This window comes from Arvicanthis niloticus, chromosome 11, assembly GCF_011762505.2.
Source record: "Arvicanthis niloticus isolate mArvNil1 chromosome 11, mArvNil1.pat.X, whole genome shotgun sequence".
Lineage (NCBI taxonomy): Eukaryota > Metazoa > Chordata > Mammalia > Rodentia > Muridae > Arvicanthis > Arvicanthis niloticus.
In genome coordinates this window covers 27,024,733-27,041,602 of record NC_047668.1, presented here as the reverse complement: position 1 = coordinate 27,041,602, position 16,870 = coordinate 27,024,733, and the positions used below count along the sequence as shown (strand labels likewise).

At 41.2% G+C, this 16,870-nt stretch overlaps 1 protein-coding gene, 1 long non-coding RNA gene and 1 pseudogene across 3 annotated transcripts; 2 read left to right on the top strand and 1 right to left on the bottom strand.

Moving 5' to 3' along the window:
- Positions 1-5,736: 5,736 nt before the first annotated feature.
- On the top strand, positions 5,737-5,826 carry LOC117717463 (U6 spliceosomal RNA; annotated as a pseudogene).
- A 1,924-nt stretch (positions 5,827-7,750) lies between these two features.
- Arl4a (ARF like GTPase 4A) lies at positions 7,751-9,885 on the bottom strand. Of its 2 annotated transcripts, none has more exons than XM_034514574.2 (2): positions 9,733-9,885; positions 7,751-8,763 (listed from the first exon to the last, which is right to left on the bottom strand). In XM_034514574.2, exon 2 carries the CDS (start codon positions 8,674-8,676, stop codon positions 8,074-8,076), a length of 603 nt encoding a protein of 200 aa, XP_034370465.1. In that variant the 5' UTR covers positions 8,677-8,763; positions 9,733-9,885; the 3' UTR covers positions 7,751-8,073. The 2 variants fall into 2 exon arrangements, with proteins under 2 accessions (XP_034370465.1, XP_034370464.1); XM_034514573.2 differs by lacking the exon at positions 9,733-9,885 and adding an exon at positions 9,190-9,350.
- A 154-nt stretch (positions 9,886-10,039) lies between these two features.
- Positions 10,040-16,339, top strand: LOC143443856 (uncharacterized). Its single transcript, XR_013113171.1, has 3 exons — positions 10,040-10,387; positions 12,374-12,455; positions 16,065-16,339. It is a non-coding gene; the product is annotated as an uncharacterized LOC143443856 (long non-coding RNA).
- The last annotated feature ends 531 nt before the right edge of the window (positions 16,340-16,870 follow it).

Sequence of the window (16,870 nt, the reverse complement as noted above, 5' to 3'; positions counted from 1 at the left end):
TGCACTGAATGTATACTAAGAATACTTGAATACTAACAGCTTATTGACCCTTCAATTTTAACTTTCGGCCAGTATATGAGTATCCCATTCTGCACCTGAGAGTAGTGTGGTACAGAGAGGTTTAGTATCCTATTCAAAGCAGCTGGTAAGTGGCGATTACAATTAGATAGCATCGTTAGTATTCTGGCTTGAGAAACCAAGTCTTATTAATTGGCAAATTTTTCTCTCTTGACGAGGTCTTCTAAGTCATTGCCAACTCCTGTGTTGCCAACTTTTTCCAATTTATCTGGCAGCTCTCAAGTTACAGCATGGCAAATCTAGAATTTCTAGATAATCACTCCAGTAGACATAAGGAATTGACTGGTGAAAAATTATTAGTTAGCTCAGTAAAAGAACAGTTGCCTATCATGCACAAACCTCTAACTCAATCACCAGCACCTGAAAAAAAAAATCCTACTAAGTTCAAATCATATAAAAAAATTTAAGGTATACTTGAAATGGAACTTCATAATTTAATAAGACAAGAGTTCACAATAGACACTGGGGCTTAGACTAATGGATAATTAAGAGAAAATTTTAAATTTTATTTATTATTTATTGTGGTGCTGGAGATTGATATGTATAATTCTATAGCTATTCTGTCAAAAGAATACAAAGAAAAGTACCCCTAGACACACAAACAATTTGCCAAAAAATGAAAATAAAATACAAATAATCACAAGTGGTCAGAGAATAAAAGATGATCTACTTTCAGCAGCGCATATTATTCTCAGCTCCCTTGCCAGCAAAAAGTATGGGAGCAAAAAGGCAAATAGAATCACATGATTTAAGGAGCTGATAATGGGCTGGAGAGATGGCTAAGGCTGCTTGTGGCTGGAGTTCATTCCCAGCTCCTGTGTCGGTCGCATGGCTCACATCCACCTGTAACTCTAGTTCCGAGAGATCTAACTCCTTCTTTTGCCCTCCATGGGTATCCAAGTGCCTATGTTTGAGTGGCATCCACGCACACAAACACCAACATATACGTATAAATGAAAATCTAAGAAAGATAAATCTTTAAAGTGCTAATAAAAATTAGTGCCAGGCATAATGGTTCACACTTATAACCCTATCATTTAAGCACCTAGAAAGCAGAGGCAGAAAGTTCACTGAACATTTAAGGCTAGCTTAGTCTACATAGTAAGTCTGAGTTCAGAGAGTACCATACAGAACTTTATCATATAAACACTCAAATAGTACGAAAAGCTTCATAATAACTTTTGCAAAATATTATTGAATGGACAGACTTGCTAGCCCAGTCTACTTTAGTAGCAACAGCCAAATGTGTTGCTACATGAATTTCTGTATAAATTTAAGCCATAATTTTTCACATATACAAGTCATATTTTAAGTGCTAAATAGTTACAGAAGGTTACAATATTTGACCATATAGAGAATAGATTCAGCATCGTAAGCAGTTCCATTAATGTCATTAAAATTTGGACAATCTATAACTTAACATTACAAAAAAAGAGAATCCGAAAAAGCACATAAAACATTAACACACAACACTACTGAGATGCATTCAGCAAGGTCCAGAGCATACAGTTCTCAACCTTCCTAATGATGTGACCCTTTAAGATCCACAACCATAAACTTATTTTGTGCCTACTTCATAACTGTAATTTTGCTAGTTATGAATCATAAATGTCTGATATGCAACCCAAGGGCTCGTGACCCAAAGGTTGAGAACCTCTGTCCTAGAAGATGGGAAACTACATGGGGGAAAAATAATTCAATAAAAGAGAAGGGACACCCAAGGAGACATGTATGAACAAAGCACGATATATGATCAAAACTGGTAGGATCTGGATTCTAAGACTGCAATTTTTAAAAATAATGGAGGGGAGGTTATGTTCACATGAGATACCAAGCATGTGGAGGTCAAAGGGCAACTTGTTGAAGTTGGTTCTCTACTTCCACCATGTGGATTCTAGGGATGAAACTCAGGTAACCAGGCTTGGCTGCAGGCATGTTCACAGGCTGAGTCCTCCCACTGGCTCATGATTTTAAAGTTTAAAAAAAAAAAAAATTGTCATCAGGGAAATCTAAACACCAAGTACACACCAGTGGAGGAAGCCAGATTGGTCCTGAGTTACCATTCAAACGACATGAGTTATTTTGAGTGTTGGTAATTGCTTTGGTTTTAGACATGGAATAAAGACTCAGGGGCAGGACAGTGAGGAGGGACCTACTGAAAGAATTTTAGCCCTTTGGGGGCATGTTTCTAACAGAAATACTGGGACTTCAGATCCTTCTGTACTTTCTAGCTACAAAGAGCTAAACACCCTCTTCCTCCTCTACATGTTCCTGGCATGATCTACTATGCCACCACAGGCCCAGTGCAAAAGAGACAAGCATCATGGACCCAAAGCTCTGAACCTGTGAGCCAAAACAACAAACCTTTTCTCTTTTAAAGTTATCCCAAGGATTTTGTCACTTAGTGGAAAGCTGAGCAACACAATTATGCTGGTCTAACTTCTGAGAAGGTTTTAAATTTAATGTAAGATTTTACTACAAAATCTTACAACAGCATGTTAAATGAATCTGCTTGAATATCCTCAATTACACATGCTATCTATGCACATCTTAAGATACTCAGCTAGTTCAAAAGCAAAGCTCCTTCTTTTATATGTATGGATAAAAATTAATTTGTAGGATTTGACACTTAACAAAATAATTGGCACTGATGAAAATTCACTCAAGATTTTGCTAAGTGCTTATTATAAAGCAACCATTGTATAGACAGGATGGTAACTCTTTAATCTTAGCACTCAGAAGGCTGAGGCAGGAGGATCACCTGGGCTCAAAACCATCCTGAACTAACACAGCAAGTTCGTTCCCGTTCACACTAAGCTACAGAGTGAAACCGTGTCTTGAGAAATAAATAAAACAAAGGCAAGCACTGTGCTTCTATAAAAATACTTTTATACTGTCTTCAAAACAAAACAAAAACAAAAAAGGTCTAAATTATATAGTATTAAACAATTGTTTTTGAATTACAAAGTTATTTTCGATTTTCTTTCCAGTACTGGAGACTAAATGAAAGTCCTCAAACACAGACTTTACCAGAGTCATCTCCTCTGTCTCACTTTCTGTAACATCCTGTAACAACTGGGTTTTATGTTAATGCAATGGTTAACTTTAATGAGTACCAGAATCACCTGGATGTTGTAAGCAGGAAGATTGCTGGGGCCCAACCCTAGAGTTTCACATTCCTAGGTATGGAGTGGAGGCTGAGGTTGTGTGCTTCCAACAGGTCCCTACCTAACGCTTCCAGTCCATCACTGTGTTATACCAGTTGCCGTCATTTAGAAGCAGTATCACAGCAGTCTATTCACATCTGCTCTATATGGGACAATCCTCTAGATAATTGTTCCAGTGATGCTTTCAAGATTTTTATTTTTTTTTAATTATGTGTACGTGTGAGGGCAGATGCACATGAATTCAGATACCTAAGGAGGCCACAGATTCCTAGAGCTGGAGTTACAGGCAGCAATGAGCTGCCCAATGTGGGTGCTGGGAACTGAACTCTGGTCCTCACAAGAGAATGTGTGCTTTTAACCAATAAGCCATCTCTCCAGACTTTCAGCAATGCTTTAATTGTCCCTTATCAAACTGGGGTAAAGACCCACCTCCCCCCAAAATAGGGCTTAATCAGGCTAATAATTTGGGGGTTTTTTGCTTGTTTTTTGGTTCCCCCCCTCCCCCCAGTTTACTTGTAAAACCATTTTGCCCATTATGGGTAAAACCAATTGCAGCAAAAGAAACAAATTTTAAAAGCATGACCAGAAGAGGTAGGGAGATAGCTCAGTGGTAGCATGCAAAGCTCTGGTTTCAATCTCCAGTATGGGATGGGAGGTGGAAAAGACCTCCAAATTGAAAGTAATTTAAAAACAAGCATTTGAAAATCTACCCTTAGTTTTGGATTTTTAATTTTTGTGGAGCAAAGTACTATTTTATCACTACGTAGAAAATAACCAAAACTTTCACTTCTGTTTCTGGGGAAATGTTAAGACTTTTATCATACCCAAACGCTGTAAAAAGGACTAAGACTTCAGAACTGGGGGTGTTTAGACTTTCAGAAGTCCTACCATACTGCCATTTTGTGCTATGGCACACAGATTCAAGAAAAGCCACACTGTGACCTTTCATCATTCCTATTCCATGTCTTTTCTTCAAATATATATGCAAGGAACATTCCAACAACAACTACTACTACTGTGTGTTCAATGTTTACTGTGTGTCAAGTCCCCTAACTACCAAAGCATTTAATCCTTTCATCAACAAAGCAATCCCCAACGGCAGAGATGACCCTCGGCTTACAAACGAAGGAACTAAGAAACGGATATTAAACTGACCAAGACAAGTCTAGAAGTAGGTTCTATTATCAAGTATGGGCTTGGGTGGCCATCACCAATGATGTCATACTTCACCCCAACAAATCCCTACGCAGTAAGAATGGCTTACACACATCATTTCCCTCAATCTTCTCAAGCTGTGAGTCTACGTGTTACTGGAACACTGACAAGTTTCAAAGGATTTGCTCAAAGAGTTATATTTATGACAGAAAAATGCCAAGATTTAGCACCAACTCTGATCCTCATGTTTTTCGTACAATTATTCTTCTCCAAATCTATCCTCTCCTTAAATACCCCGGTATTTGGAATTTGCATAAAATTGGAACGTTCTCTGGCTGAAGTCTACTAGGAATATCTTTGGTCTTCAAGTACTTTAATATTAATTTGTAATTTTTTGGTATCATTTGCTCATATGGAAGCAACTAAAAAAAAAAAAAACTTGAGTAGTCTACATCAATACTACCCATTTCCAGAATGTCCTGCAAAAAGAAAATTTTAATATAAAATCTTAATCTAAGTGTGATAGTACATGCTTATAATCTCAGGCAGCATCCAGGAAGTGCATACATAGACCTTCTTTCAGAAAAACAATAATAAAAAATTGAACTTCAAATGACAGTCTAACGCAAGACTCCAAGTTGAATTAATTTATTTTGAAGAAACGTTTTTGTGTTTGTTACTGCTAAAAATCATTGTTTATATGATGAAACTGTTACATTAAATAGAACACTGAAATACCATACCAGATTTCTCTCACGGCCACTATAAACAAACTCTTCTAAACCAACCACTCTGGTAATTGGTTTATTTTTCATTTGCAGTGCTAGGACTCAAACCCAGAGCCTTGTACCTGATAGGCAAGCACCTATCATACCCATAACCCCAACTCCCACAAAAACATTCTAAATTATGTGCCTTTTACTCTTGTTCTTAAGCCATCATCCAGTTACCTACAGATTAGTCATTGATTTCCATCTGCATATCCTAACACTGCACTTTTTAGCTTCCTGTAAGGATTTTATGATTATTAATGAATCTATCTAGGCTAAACCATAACACTGATAATCTATTTTAGCATAAGTTTGGATATATGAATCTTCAAATATCAAAGGCTATTTTAAAACTTTGCTCTACAGTAGTAATTTGAATTTAGAATGTTTAACCCATTAATACTCTGTATAAATCAACTCATTTCCCTTACAGTTAACTATTTCAGAAATATCCTTTAGGGGCTGGACATGTAGTTCATTGGTAAGACGACTGCTTCACATACATGGGGCCCAGGGTTTGATTGTTGACACTTTAAAAAGACAAATAGACTTGAAAAAGGGTGCTTGTGCTCGCTTCGGCAGCACATACAATACAGAGATTAGCATGGCCCCTGCGCAAGGATGACACGCAAATTCGTGAAGCGTTCCATATAAAAAAAAAAAGAAAAAAGGTGCTTTTAACTTAAAATTAAAAACCTACATAGATTCATTCATTAGCTTATGTGATTAATAGCTAGCTCTAATAAGTGATAGAAAATTCGAACTTAAATTTTTAACTGAAATGGCTCATATAAACACAACTTTATGCAATGGCCATTTTGCTGTTCTATAAATAAGGATAGAATGGACATGCCGGTCCAGTTCTTAGGTACAAAACAAGGATCAAGAGCTAGTTAGCATAAACTGTTTTGTTTTTTGTTTTATTTTGTTTTGAGACAGGGTCTCTTTATGTATCCCTGGCTGTCTTTGAACTCAGGAGATCTGCCTCCCAGGTGCTGAGACTGAAGGCAGAGTGAAAATTTCCACTGATTTAGAATTGAGGAAGACAAGCGTTATTATCCCATCATAGACTCAGGGATTTGGGAGAGGATCCTGAATTCAGTATAAGTGTGTGGGGGTCTGGGGGGGGGAGGAGAGGCGTGGGGGCGGAGTGTGGGGGAAGCTCCTAGAAAATAGCATTCTGTGGAAACCCCACCAGAGAAAATCCAAACGAGTATAAAACTCAATAGCCCAGCTGATAAAAGTTCTTCTTACACAACTAATTAAAAGCTGCAGAAGTGAAAATACATATAAACTCAAAATGAGACTGTTCTCCTAATGCCTCCAGCTGTTTTTTGGTAACTATTCTATAAACACTCTAGGCGACCATTCCTAGTGAAGGTACATATGACATGGAAGCTCCACTGGATGCTACTTCATTTTGTAACAAGAATCAAAATTCCAAAAAAATCACCTGTGTCACTGAAAAAAAAAAAAAAAGTAAAAGCTCAAAACCAAACTAAGTCCTGCTAGCAAAATGCACTTCCTTTGGTGATTTCAGAACAAACAGCTGTTGGCTTCAAACATAGAAAACATGCTGATTTGCTATATGTGATTACTGGAGGAAGTAAGTCTTCCTGGAGAGAAAAATTAAAGTTCTTCCCTCCTCGTAATTTCACTTTGTTTTTATGACAGTAGAAACAGCACCAGTTAATTGTCTTAAATGGCTTTGCTACTTTTCCTCTACATTTTCTAGGATCCTAACTCAGATCTGCACTACTGTAATGTACCATTTCTTCCTACAGCCAGAGCTAGGACTCTCTGAGAATACTGTTCAGCCGATTAACAAAAAGATTAAAGCTCAGAGCGCATACTGAAAGGTACCTTACATTTTCATTCCACGGCGCATCAGGTGATTATAAAGCTTTCATTTCTCCCAAATGCTACAAAAATATATGAAAAAAATCTGTTTCCATCCAGTAAATAGTAATAAAACAAGTATCTTTTAACTGGATTATTTAGAGACTATATATTACAGTAACTCCCTCTAACTGAATTCACCACCACCTTCTCTATAAATCCATTCCTGTGTTCAAGCATATGCATTTAGTCAACATACCCATATTTACATCAGTCATTTTTTAGGTTCAAGTAACAGTGCGCTTCTGACAATGAACTATTTCTACAATAGCTCCAAGACCCCAAAAAAGTTGTTTTAAACCTGTGTAGACAGATGCATAGCTATTTCTAAAGACTATACACCAAAACATGCTTGTCAGAAAAACTAACCCATGCATTTGAATACACCCCAAATATTTTAATTAATGCTAGACCAACTAAATTAAACATTTTCTAGAATTAAAGAGATAGCATTAAATTGTTTCCAGAAGAACGTTTGACCAGGTAGTTAACTGGTCAAAACCTCCAAAAATAATACTACTTCCTTCTTATCCCAGCGTGTTCCATTTAACTGTGTGTGCACGTGTACACAGTGATTTACCTTAACATTCCATTCATTAGCATTTTGTGTTTACAAAGCCTTGTTTGCAATTTCTTGGCAAAGGCTTCCCCCCAAAAGATACAAGCACAAAACACTAGGCATACACTCTTCAAAGTTTTATTTCACTAACTTCAGGTCAAATTTCCACAAAATTGTTTTCTGGTCAATTACTAGCCTTTTTGGGCTTCCCAAAATGGTAGTACCAAAAGATTTGTGGGTCAAGGAGAAGAGACCACTTTAAGAAGCATTGCATTTACTCATCTTCCACAAGGCAACAGAGTTGGGTATCTGACTGTTCAACAAAACAAAGCTTTAATAGCATCCATGAGGGCAGACAGGCAAACCAGGCTGTAGACACTCTTCAGCTTGTCAGAAATCAGACCAAGGAAAACCTATTCCACACCGATATAAAAGGTACTGCCATTCATCTCTTCTTTTTCTGTTGCCGCAACATTTTTCTCCTTTTAATTATCATATCATGTAGTTTTTCAAGTCCTTCCTTCAGCCCATCTCCTATGATTGCACAGGTGGGCTGCAAATGCCAAGGAGTCGATGAGCTCAGTTCACCCATTGCTAACAACTTCTCAATCTCTGAGAGAGACAGTGAGTTCCTCAGGTCTTGTTTGTTAGCAACTATAAGCACAGGGACTCCCTGATTTTCTGATATCCTAGTTATTTTATGAAGTTCAGTTTTGGCTTCTTCCATTCTCTCAACATCGACCGAGTCCACCACAAACACGATGCCATCTGTGCATCGGGTATATGACTTCCACAGTGGTCTTAATTTCTCTTGACCACCTACATCCCAGAAGTGAAAAGTGACTGTTTTGGAATTGCCCAAGGTTACCTTAATTTTCTCAGTGTTAAATCCTTTGGTAGGTACGGTATTTACAAATTCGTTGAACTGCAGCCTGTATAAAACTGTCGTCTTTCCAGCACAGTCCAAACCCAGAATAACAATGTGAAAGGACTGAAAGGACGGCAGGCTGGACAGGATGGAAGTCTGGTCTGACAGTCCATTCCCCATCTCCAGCTGCAAATGGTGTCCCAAAACGAACGCGTTCTTCTTATCTGCTTACAATTTCTCTTCCTGGGTGACCGAGCTACACGATTGCTGGGGAGGAAATGAGTAAGTTATTACTGAGAGCGCATTAAAAATGGGGTTTCTCTACTTTCGCCAAAAATAAGCACATGAGGGACTTAATAAAACTCGCTGCGAGTAAACAGACCAGACGAGATAGTAAATAAACTCAACCCAAAACAAACGATGAGTAACTGTCACCGAAAAGCTTTGATTCACTCTAACTGCAGTAACGTGTACTCTTCTCTGTTCTCTGCGATCCCCGAAGCTCAAAAGCTCATTCTGGAGACAACCCAGGCACCACTATCTCTGGTTCCCGTCACCGTATCCATCACCAAAGTGCCTTTTCTTGGCAGAAAACTCAAAAAGGCAGCCCTATCTGGGAGATCTAACCCGGCACGTCTCACCGCGTACCCAGGCTCACTTTCCTGGCTCTGTCCCCGATACCAAAGCTCTCACCTCCGGGGCTGGAGTCCGGATTCCAATGGGGGAACATTGGCTGGTGTCTCTCCAGCGCGAGGATCGCGCCCCAGCTCCTCTCAACAGAGACCTCCGCGCCGCTCTGGCGGCAGCCCCACTGGGAAGCCCAGACTCGGCCTCTGGCCACGCCCACCCTCACGGCCCACCCAGGCCCCGCGATCCCATTGGTCAGCGCATCAGGGCGGCTATGCCACTCCCGCCCCGGCGCCCTAATTGGCGAGGGTGCCTGCCACTCCCAGCACGGCCGCACCAGGGCTCGCTCTCGGCCCTCCGGCACCACCTGTTGCCCTAAGAGGGAAAGGAGGCTTGGCGGAGGGCGTCGAGCCTTAGCCGCAGGTTTAGCCGCCCCGCGCACCTGCAGCCCGGGCCACGGTGACGCGGCCCTACACGGCGGGAGCCGCCCACCGCGCCTCAGCTCGCCCTGCGCCGGAGCTCGCTGGGCCGCGCCGGCCCCTCCAGCGGCTCCGGCAGTACGGCGTCCACACGCGGGCCTCTTCTCCAACGTGACCCCACGCCACTCACCTGGCTGACGGTCCTCCGTCGTCCCGCCTCCGCGGCTGTCAGCCGCCGGGGAGTCTGTCCCCGGGCAGCGGCGAGGCCTGACGGCGGCCGGGCCGACGCCGCCCGCCAGCCGGGCTAACGGTGCTCGCCAGCCTCGCTACGGGCCGCGGCTCCGCCCCTCGCGCCGCGCCTGCCCGCGGGGGTCGCGCGCGCGCGTGCTGGCCGCGTCTCCTAGCAACGCTCAAACAAGGTCACGTTCCGAACCTCTCGGCGCCAGCCGCGGGCGCAGACGGGCGGGGCTTCGGTCTCCGTTTCTTGCTCTTTCTGCCGCCCCGGGGCTGGATGCAGGAGGGCGTCGCCGGTACCGCCCTTCTTCCTGTCACCCTAGGGCGGCCTCTGGGCGTAGGCGGTGATTCAGGGTCCGGGATGTTGGAGGACAGTGGCCGGGTGGGTCCCTTACGTCACGTCACAAGGCAGCCTGGGGGAGTCTGCGCGGCCGCCTTCCCCAGCACGTGCTGGCTAGGATGGTAACCTACCTTTTGTAAGCCAAGCGTTACCTCCTGAGTCTAGCTACGCCCCCACAAGTTGGAAAAGGAACCGGTGCCCCTATTACGGAGGAAGAAATGCACTGAAACGCTAAATATTGCCCGTGACTCAAGAAAATCTAGTGATGAAGGTACAGCTGGTAACTTACAACTAGTGGCTAAGCACATTGGGTTGCATAATGTAATTGTATCCCACTATGTTTGACCATAGGAGGCAAACTGTCCTTTTGTGACTATTCCAGTCTTTGTAAAACAGAATGAACCAAATTGATCATGAATCCATTATAAAATGTGACCAGCAATCCTTTCAAGATGTTTATAAAAAAAAAAAACAAAAAACAAAGGGCATTTTAAAGCTTGGTAAAACCCACAGGAATTTTTTTTTTTATCTGGAAGGCTATAAGAATAGTATAAAAGTGTATTTTAAACTAGATTCTGGCCAAGCACTTGGGAGGCAGAGGCAGGCAGATTTGGATGCTTCAGTGCCAGCACGGTCTACATAGAGAGATGCAGGCCAGCCAACTTAGTGAGACCCTGACTCAAAAAATAAATAAAAATTAAGAAAAATAAAATTAGAGATTGTAACTTCTCTAAGAAATGACATGGCTGGGCAGTGGTGGCGCACGCCTTTAATCCCAGCACTTGGGAGGCAGAGGCAGGCGGATTTCTGAGTTCGAGGCCAGCCTGGTCTACAGAGTGAGTTCCAGGACAGCCAAGGCTATACAGAGAAACCCTGTCTCGAAAAACCAAAAAAAAAAAAAAAAAAAAAAAAAAAAAAGTTACATGACATTACATGATCTCAAAACTACCATAGCCAGTGGTGGTTATTTTATGAATACCAGAAAGGGCTGGACTTGTTTCTGTTGTTCTTGTTTCTTTGTGGTTTTGGTTTGGTTTTCTTTTGTTATTTGATTGGGGGGGGGGGCTTTGTTTGTTGGTTGGTTTTTTTTTGGGGGGGGGGGTTGTTTGTTTGTTTGGTTTTTCAAGATAAGGTTTCTCTGTGTAGCCCTGTACCAGGCTGGCCTCAAACTCAGAAATTTGCCTGCCTCTGCCTCCTAAGTGCTGGGATTAAAGGCATGTACCACCATCACCACCTTATTTCTGTGTTTTTAATAGCTGATATAAAAATCTAAGGACTAAGCACAGAGCCTAGCTTTAAGACCGCATCATTAATTTAGGAAGAAAAAGCTAGAAATCTCAAATGAAATATTCTATAAAATTATTGAATGTAATCGGAGCTAAAGATTGTAATTAAGTATGGTATCTCATTAGCCATTTACAGTTATTAGCCTAAAAAGTGAGAAAAGCTTTTGTGCAAGAACTGCTCTCCTTGGGAATTTTAACAGGGATTCTTTATTAAGCTGGAATTGCTTGCAAATCTCCTTAACTAATTTAAGGTAAAACTGCACCGTTTACAGTAAGTAGTTTTGAGATCAAGACCCTACTGGTGTTTCATGCTCAGTTGCAGTCTTAGAAGCAAAACAGACGAAATCTGACAAAACTGAGACTCCAGCCTAGCAGAAATCTCCATGCTGAGCTGTGCTTCAGTGTGTTACTCTGAGCTTTTGGTTAGGACAGTCACTAGCAGCCTTCAGCCTGGGAGTTGAATTTGAGAGATAAGGATTTTTCACGTCGTAAAGAATTCCAACAGAAAGAAAGACTATTTAATATAGACAGACCATCTGTGCCCCTACAAAGCTTCAAGTATTTGGCCTCTACCACTGTATAGAAAAATGTCTGGCATGCCTAATCTATAAGCAACAATAACCATATTAAAACAGCAGCAAATGATTTAAAAGCCACAAAATTTCTGAAACCCACTCTTCATTTTGCTGCACAGAGCCCATTTAGGTTTTTTACTTATGTGCTCTTTGTTCCAGAAGGATGTTACCTTTGGGCTATAGTTCAAAAACTGCACTGCTGCACCCTAATGTGCCCTGGAGAACATCTGGAGGGGCTGTAGATTTTATTTTTTGAGGACAATACTGCCATCTGTTGTATTGTGTTTGAAACTACAACTGTTGAGTTTGCATCTACCTAAATAAGTGCAAGTTTGAAACTCTCCTGAGAAACACTCAGGAGAGTTTCACTATGTCCTGAGAACTTCTACTTTTTAGTTTCAGTTCTCCAGACTCAGCTCAAGACCCCTCCAGTCAGAACCATCAAAAGAGAAAGAGGGGATTGATGATCATATTTCAAGTAGGTGTTATGATTAGCTAATGACAAGCCATCTTGAGCAACTATTTTAAAAATGTATAAAGTTTTCCTTTCCAATAACTCTGCTGGTAAACTGCTACTGTTTCCACTTTAAACCACAACCCCAACCTCAGAGCAATTCTAATGTTTGTACTGTCTCTGTGAAACAGAGAAACAGTGAGAGTTCATTGCTGATGTTCTCAGAATGTCTCGATGTACCCAGAGATTTCCCCTCTCGTCCTGACAGAGATATGGAGAAAGTCTGTGGTACCTGCTGGATACTGATAGGTTAAAAGGATCATAGTGCAAGAAGACTCTCATCCTTAAACTTCTCTGAATCACATATTTTCTCTCCAGGAAGCCTGCTCCAAATTCTAATGCAGATCAGAGCAGATGTTTTTATTAACAGGAAGAAGTGTTTAAATTCACTGGAATCATGTCCATGTAGAAATTGGCAGAATACACATTGGAGCCAAGGTACCTGGGTTCATGTCATGCACTGCCAGTGTTGACTAGTCTCCAATCTCTATTCTATTAAGAAAGGTGATTTTCCTCATTGTAGTCCTATCTAATTTTTTGCCTTAGGGCAGTTTTGTAGAGAAATACGAGTCACAGTATTAATGTGTATTTTATTATTTTACTTTATGGTAGCATCATAATCTATAGAAAGAATTACAGATATACAATTATATGTAAATGATTATGCTCTGGATTTCCTTGTGTACTGAATGCTTAGTCTTCACTGTGTTGGTGTGGAAACGATGAAAATCTTAAAAGATGGGGCCTACTGAAGGTAATTAGATCATGATGGTACTGTCCTCAGACCGGGACCATGTTGGCATCAAGTAGCTAATCACTAGAGTGGGCTATTAGAAAAAAGGGTGAGCTTGGTCTCTCCTCTCTCTCTTTCTTTTTCTCCATGTTTCCCCTTTTCTGAAGACCTATGCCATGAAGCCCTCTACCACAGCTGAGGACATCTGCACCATTCTCTTGAATGTCCAGGGTTGTGAAATGCTTAAAATTCTTGTGTTTATAAATTACCTATTTTAAGCCGGGTGGTGGTAGTGATTAATGCCACTTTAATCTCAGCATTCAGGTAGCAGAGGCAGGTGGATCTATGAATTTGAGGCCAGCCTGGTCTACGGGGAGTTCCAGGACAGCTAGCTACACAGGAGAGCTACATGCACATTGTTGAGAACTGCACTAGCCCCACATTGGGCGCCAAAAAATGTTGGGAACCTCACTAGCCCCACATTCGGGCGGCCAAAAAAATGTCGTGGCTCAAGCAAAATGTTGAGGCCCGGGCTGCCCCGAGTTTGAGGGCACTGTATCCCAGTCCAAGCTGCCGCTCCAAGAGAGAGAGTGAGGACAAATGCAAAGAATGGAGACCAGACAGAGTGTGATTCAATCCCGTTTATTCTTCAGTCTCTCTTCTCTCCAAGTCCCAAGTCTTGAGTTCCTAGTCCCTAGTCCCTAGTTCCTCCAAGTTCCAAGTTTCTTCTTCCAAGTGCCAAGTGCCTAATGTCTAATAACTACTCCAAGTTGTTCTCTCTAAAGTGTTTCCTAAAAGTGTCTGATTCTCTCTGTCTGTCTCTGCCTTTTATATGTCTCACTTCTAAGCCACGCCTCTAAGTCACACCTTTAATCATGCCCTTAGGTCTTGTCTCTAAATCTTATCTCTACACTTCTAAGTCATACTCTTAAGTTACACACCTTTAATCTCACACACCCAAGGTATCTAAACCAAGATTATCGGAGTGTGCTCAGCTGTTGTAGGCTATTGTAATCCAAGACTCATGTCAGGGTATATGGCTCAAGATGGCTGCAAAGCTGATAGCCACTTTCTGCTAAAAGTCAGCCCCCAACAGCACACACTAGGGCTTGTGCTTGATTCAGTTCAGTGGGTCTCTAAATGGCTCTTCAAGACACAGATAACCAGGATCTCCATCTGACTAAGCTAAGTATTCTCCATTGGTATCAGGTAGAAATGAGGTTGACCCCTTCTGACAATGACCTTCTGGGTCTTTCTGCCCTTCCTAAGTTGTAAATATTGCACAGATATGCCAATATATCACTTGGAAAGAACACCAGTGTATCAGCTTGGGAATATATTAGCTTTCTTGAGAAGACCCATCTTCCTCTCTCTTGGTACCCACTCTAATACCTTTGACTTTAGATTATTACTTGTGTTTGACAGTTTGGTGCTTTATGTATGTGTTTAAACAAAGACCACTCTGCATGGATCAAAACAACCTAAGCACCCTTTAAGAGTGGGCTGATAAATCTGAATCCACCCCTTAATGACTCCTAATGCTTCACATTTAAAAATTTGCCTATTTCACAAGTAGACAAAAAGATTCTTCTGTTATATGAATTTGATTATGAATGCCTTAGAGAAACTAATATTTCATTATTTGGTCCTTTATTGTGAATTATATGCAAATTACTAGTTGGAAAAGAACAATGGTAAATACTCAGAGCCATTTGTCAAAATGCTGAAACCATTCTGAGTAAAAATTCCAGTTTCTTCTCTGATAATTGGTAAGTTTGTTGATAAATTTGTCTCTGTTACAGAAGACAATGCCTTGTATTTCTACCCTTCTGTCTTTCTGTTTCCAAGACTTTGCCTTTTGGGAAGTTATTCCCTTCCCATAATGCTCTGGGTCACATCTGCATCATTTTGGGAGGCGTACATCTCTTCTTCAGTAGATGTGAGGGTAGACCAAGGATCCTGGGTTTTGAGCTGAATACAGCATGAGTTTCTCAGCTGATAGAGAATTTGGATCTCAAAAGGTGTTCAGTGGTCCAATAATCACAGGCATTTGTGGGCCAGGCATTTCAATATTTGGCAAAATAATTTGTTCAAACACAGAAGACTTCTGGTCCATTTGGTTCCAGAGTTGCATGTGACAGAAGCCACAGCCAAAGGCTTTGTCTGAATAGTGTCCTGACTGTTATTAGCTCTTTCTCTTTTGAGTTAATAGCAGCTACATTCAACATGAAACCAACACCATTAATCTGATTTTGTGTCTGGCTTGGCTCACATTTCTGGAAAGCCCTTGAGCAAGGTCTGAGTGACATCTTTATCTATGGTTACTTTTGTTTACAGACACTGGTGGCTTTTCCAAGCTACTAATCCTGAGTCAATCCTGATTGCATGCCACCTGATGAGAGTAGAGTGGACCTCCTTTCATTTCTGCTTAATTCCTTAATCCTGTTCCTCAACCTGGAGTCCCTGATTTGGAGCCTGCTGCTAAAAGCAGGAAAGAGCAGTTCATTCTCATTAGTGTCTTAAATTTTTCCCTTAATCTTAATCTTTTCCCAGGAGGAACATAACCTACCTTCTTAGTACTGCTGGTAAAAGTGTTACTGAATGTTTTTAAACTATAAAAGGATTGCTTTACTCCCAGCCTACGACATGTGTTTCCGACCTCTCAGCCAGTCCACTATTAAAAAGGGCCAAACACCATCATAGCAAAAACCCCCTTCTGACACCAGATTTTTTTTTTATTACACTGTAAGATGGTCTGCTTTAGAAAGAGAGAGGCTTCAAATGCTATGGTTCAAATACCACAGGCTCTTCTTTCTGTTTGCCCATCTTAAAATGAACAGAATCTCTGCCATTTGCTACTGGCTTCTGCCTCTGACCTCAACAAGGGTATCCAAGTGTTCATCAGATGGTGAAGAATGGAACAGAAGAGTGGATGGCTAGAAGCTTCCTTTTGAAGAGAGTGTTGAGAAACATGCCCTCTTAGCTCAAAAAGCTGCACAACATTTTCCAGAACTGTCAAGTGACCACAATTTTGACGGGTAGAGGATCAGTGGATGAGATCTACAAAAATATGCAAGTGGGGTTTCTGTTGTTAAATGGCAAGATAGAACACAAAATGAAGATATCAAACTAATCGATAATTTTGTTGTCCTTTCAATTTATTTTGTATCACTGGGGGTTGGGGGGGGGGAGGAAACGTGCATATTTAGTGTCTTAGTTTGCCTTCTATTGTCTCAATAAAGACCATGACTAAAAGTAACTTGAGGAGGAAAGGGTTTGTTGGTTTATATATCCTGAGTCATGGTCCATTCAGGGAAGCCAAGGCAAGAACTGAAACAGAGACCATGAAGAAGTAACTGCATGTTCTGATGGGTTAATCAGCCTGTTTCTTTGACTACCTAAGATTTCCTGCCCAGGGGAGTCCCCACTCATAATGGGCTAGGCCCTCCTACATCAATGGTAACTACGAAAATGCCCCTACAGACTGGCGTTACGGGTCAATTTGATGGAGGCATTTCCTCAGCTGAGTTTCCTCTTCTCAGATGAGTTCAGCTTGCCTCAAGTTGACAAAAGTAGCCAGCAAATTTAGAAACAAATGTTTTTAGCTTCTAAGTGACTCACAAAGTTCTGTATTTTCAGCAGAGAT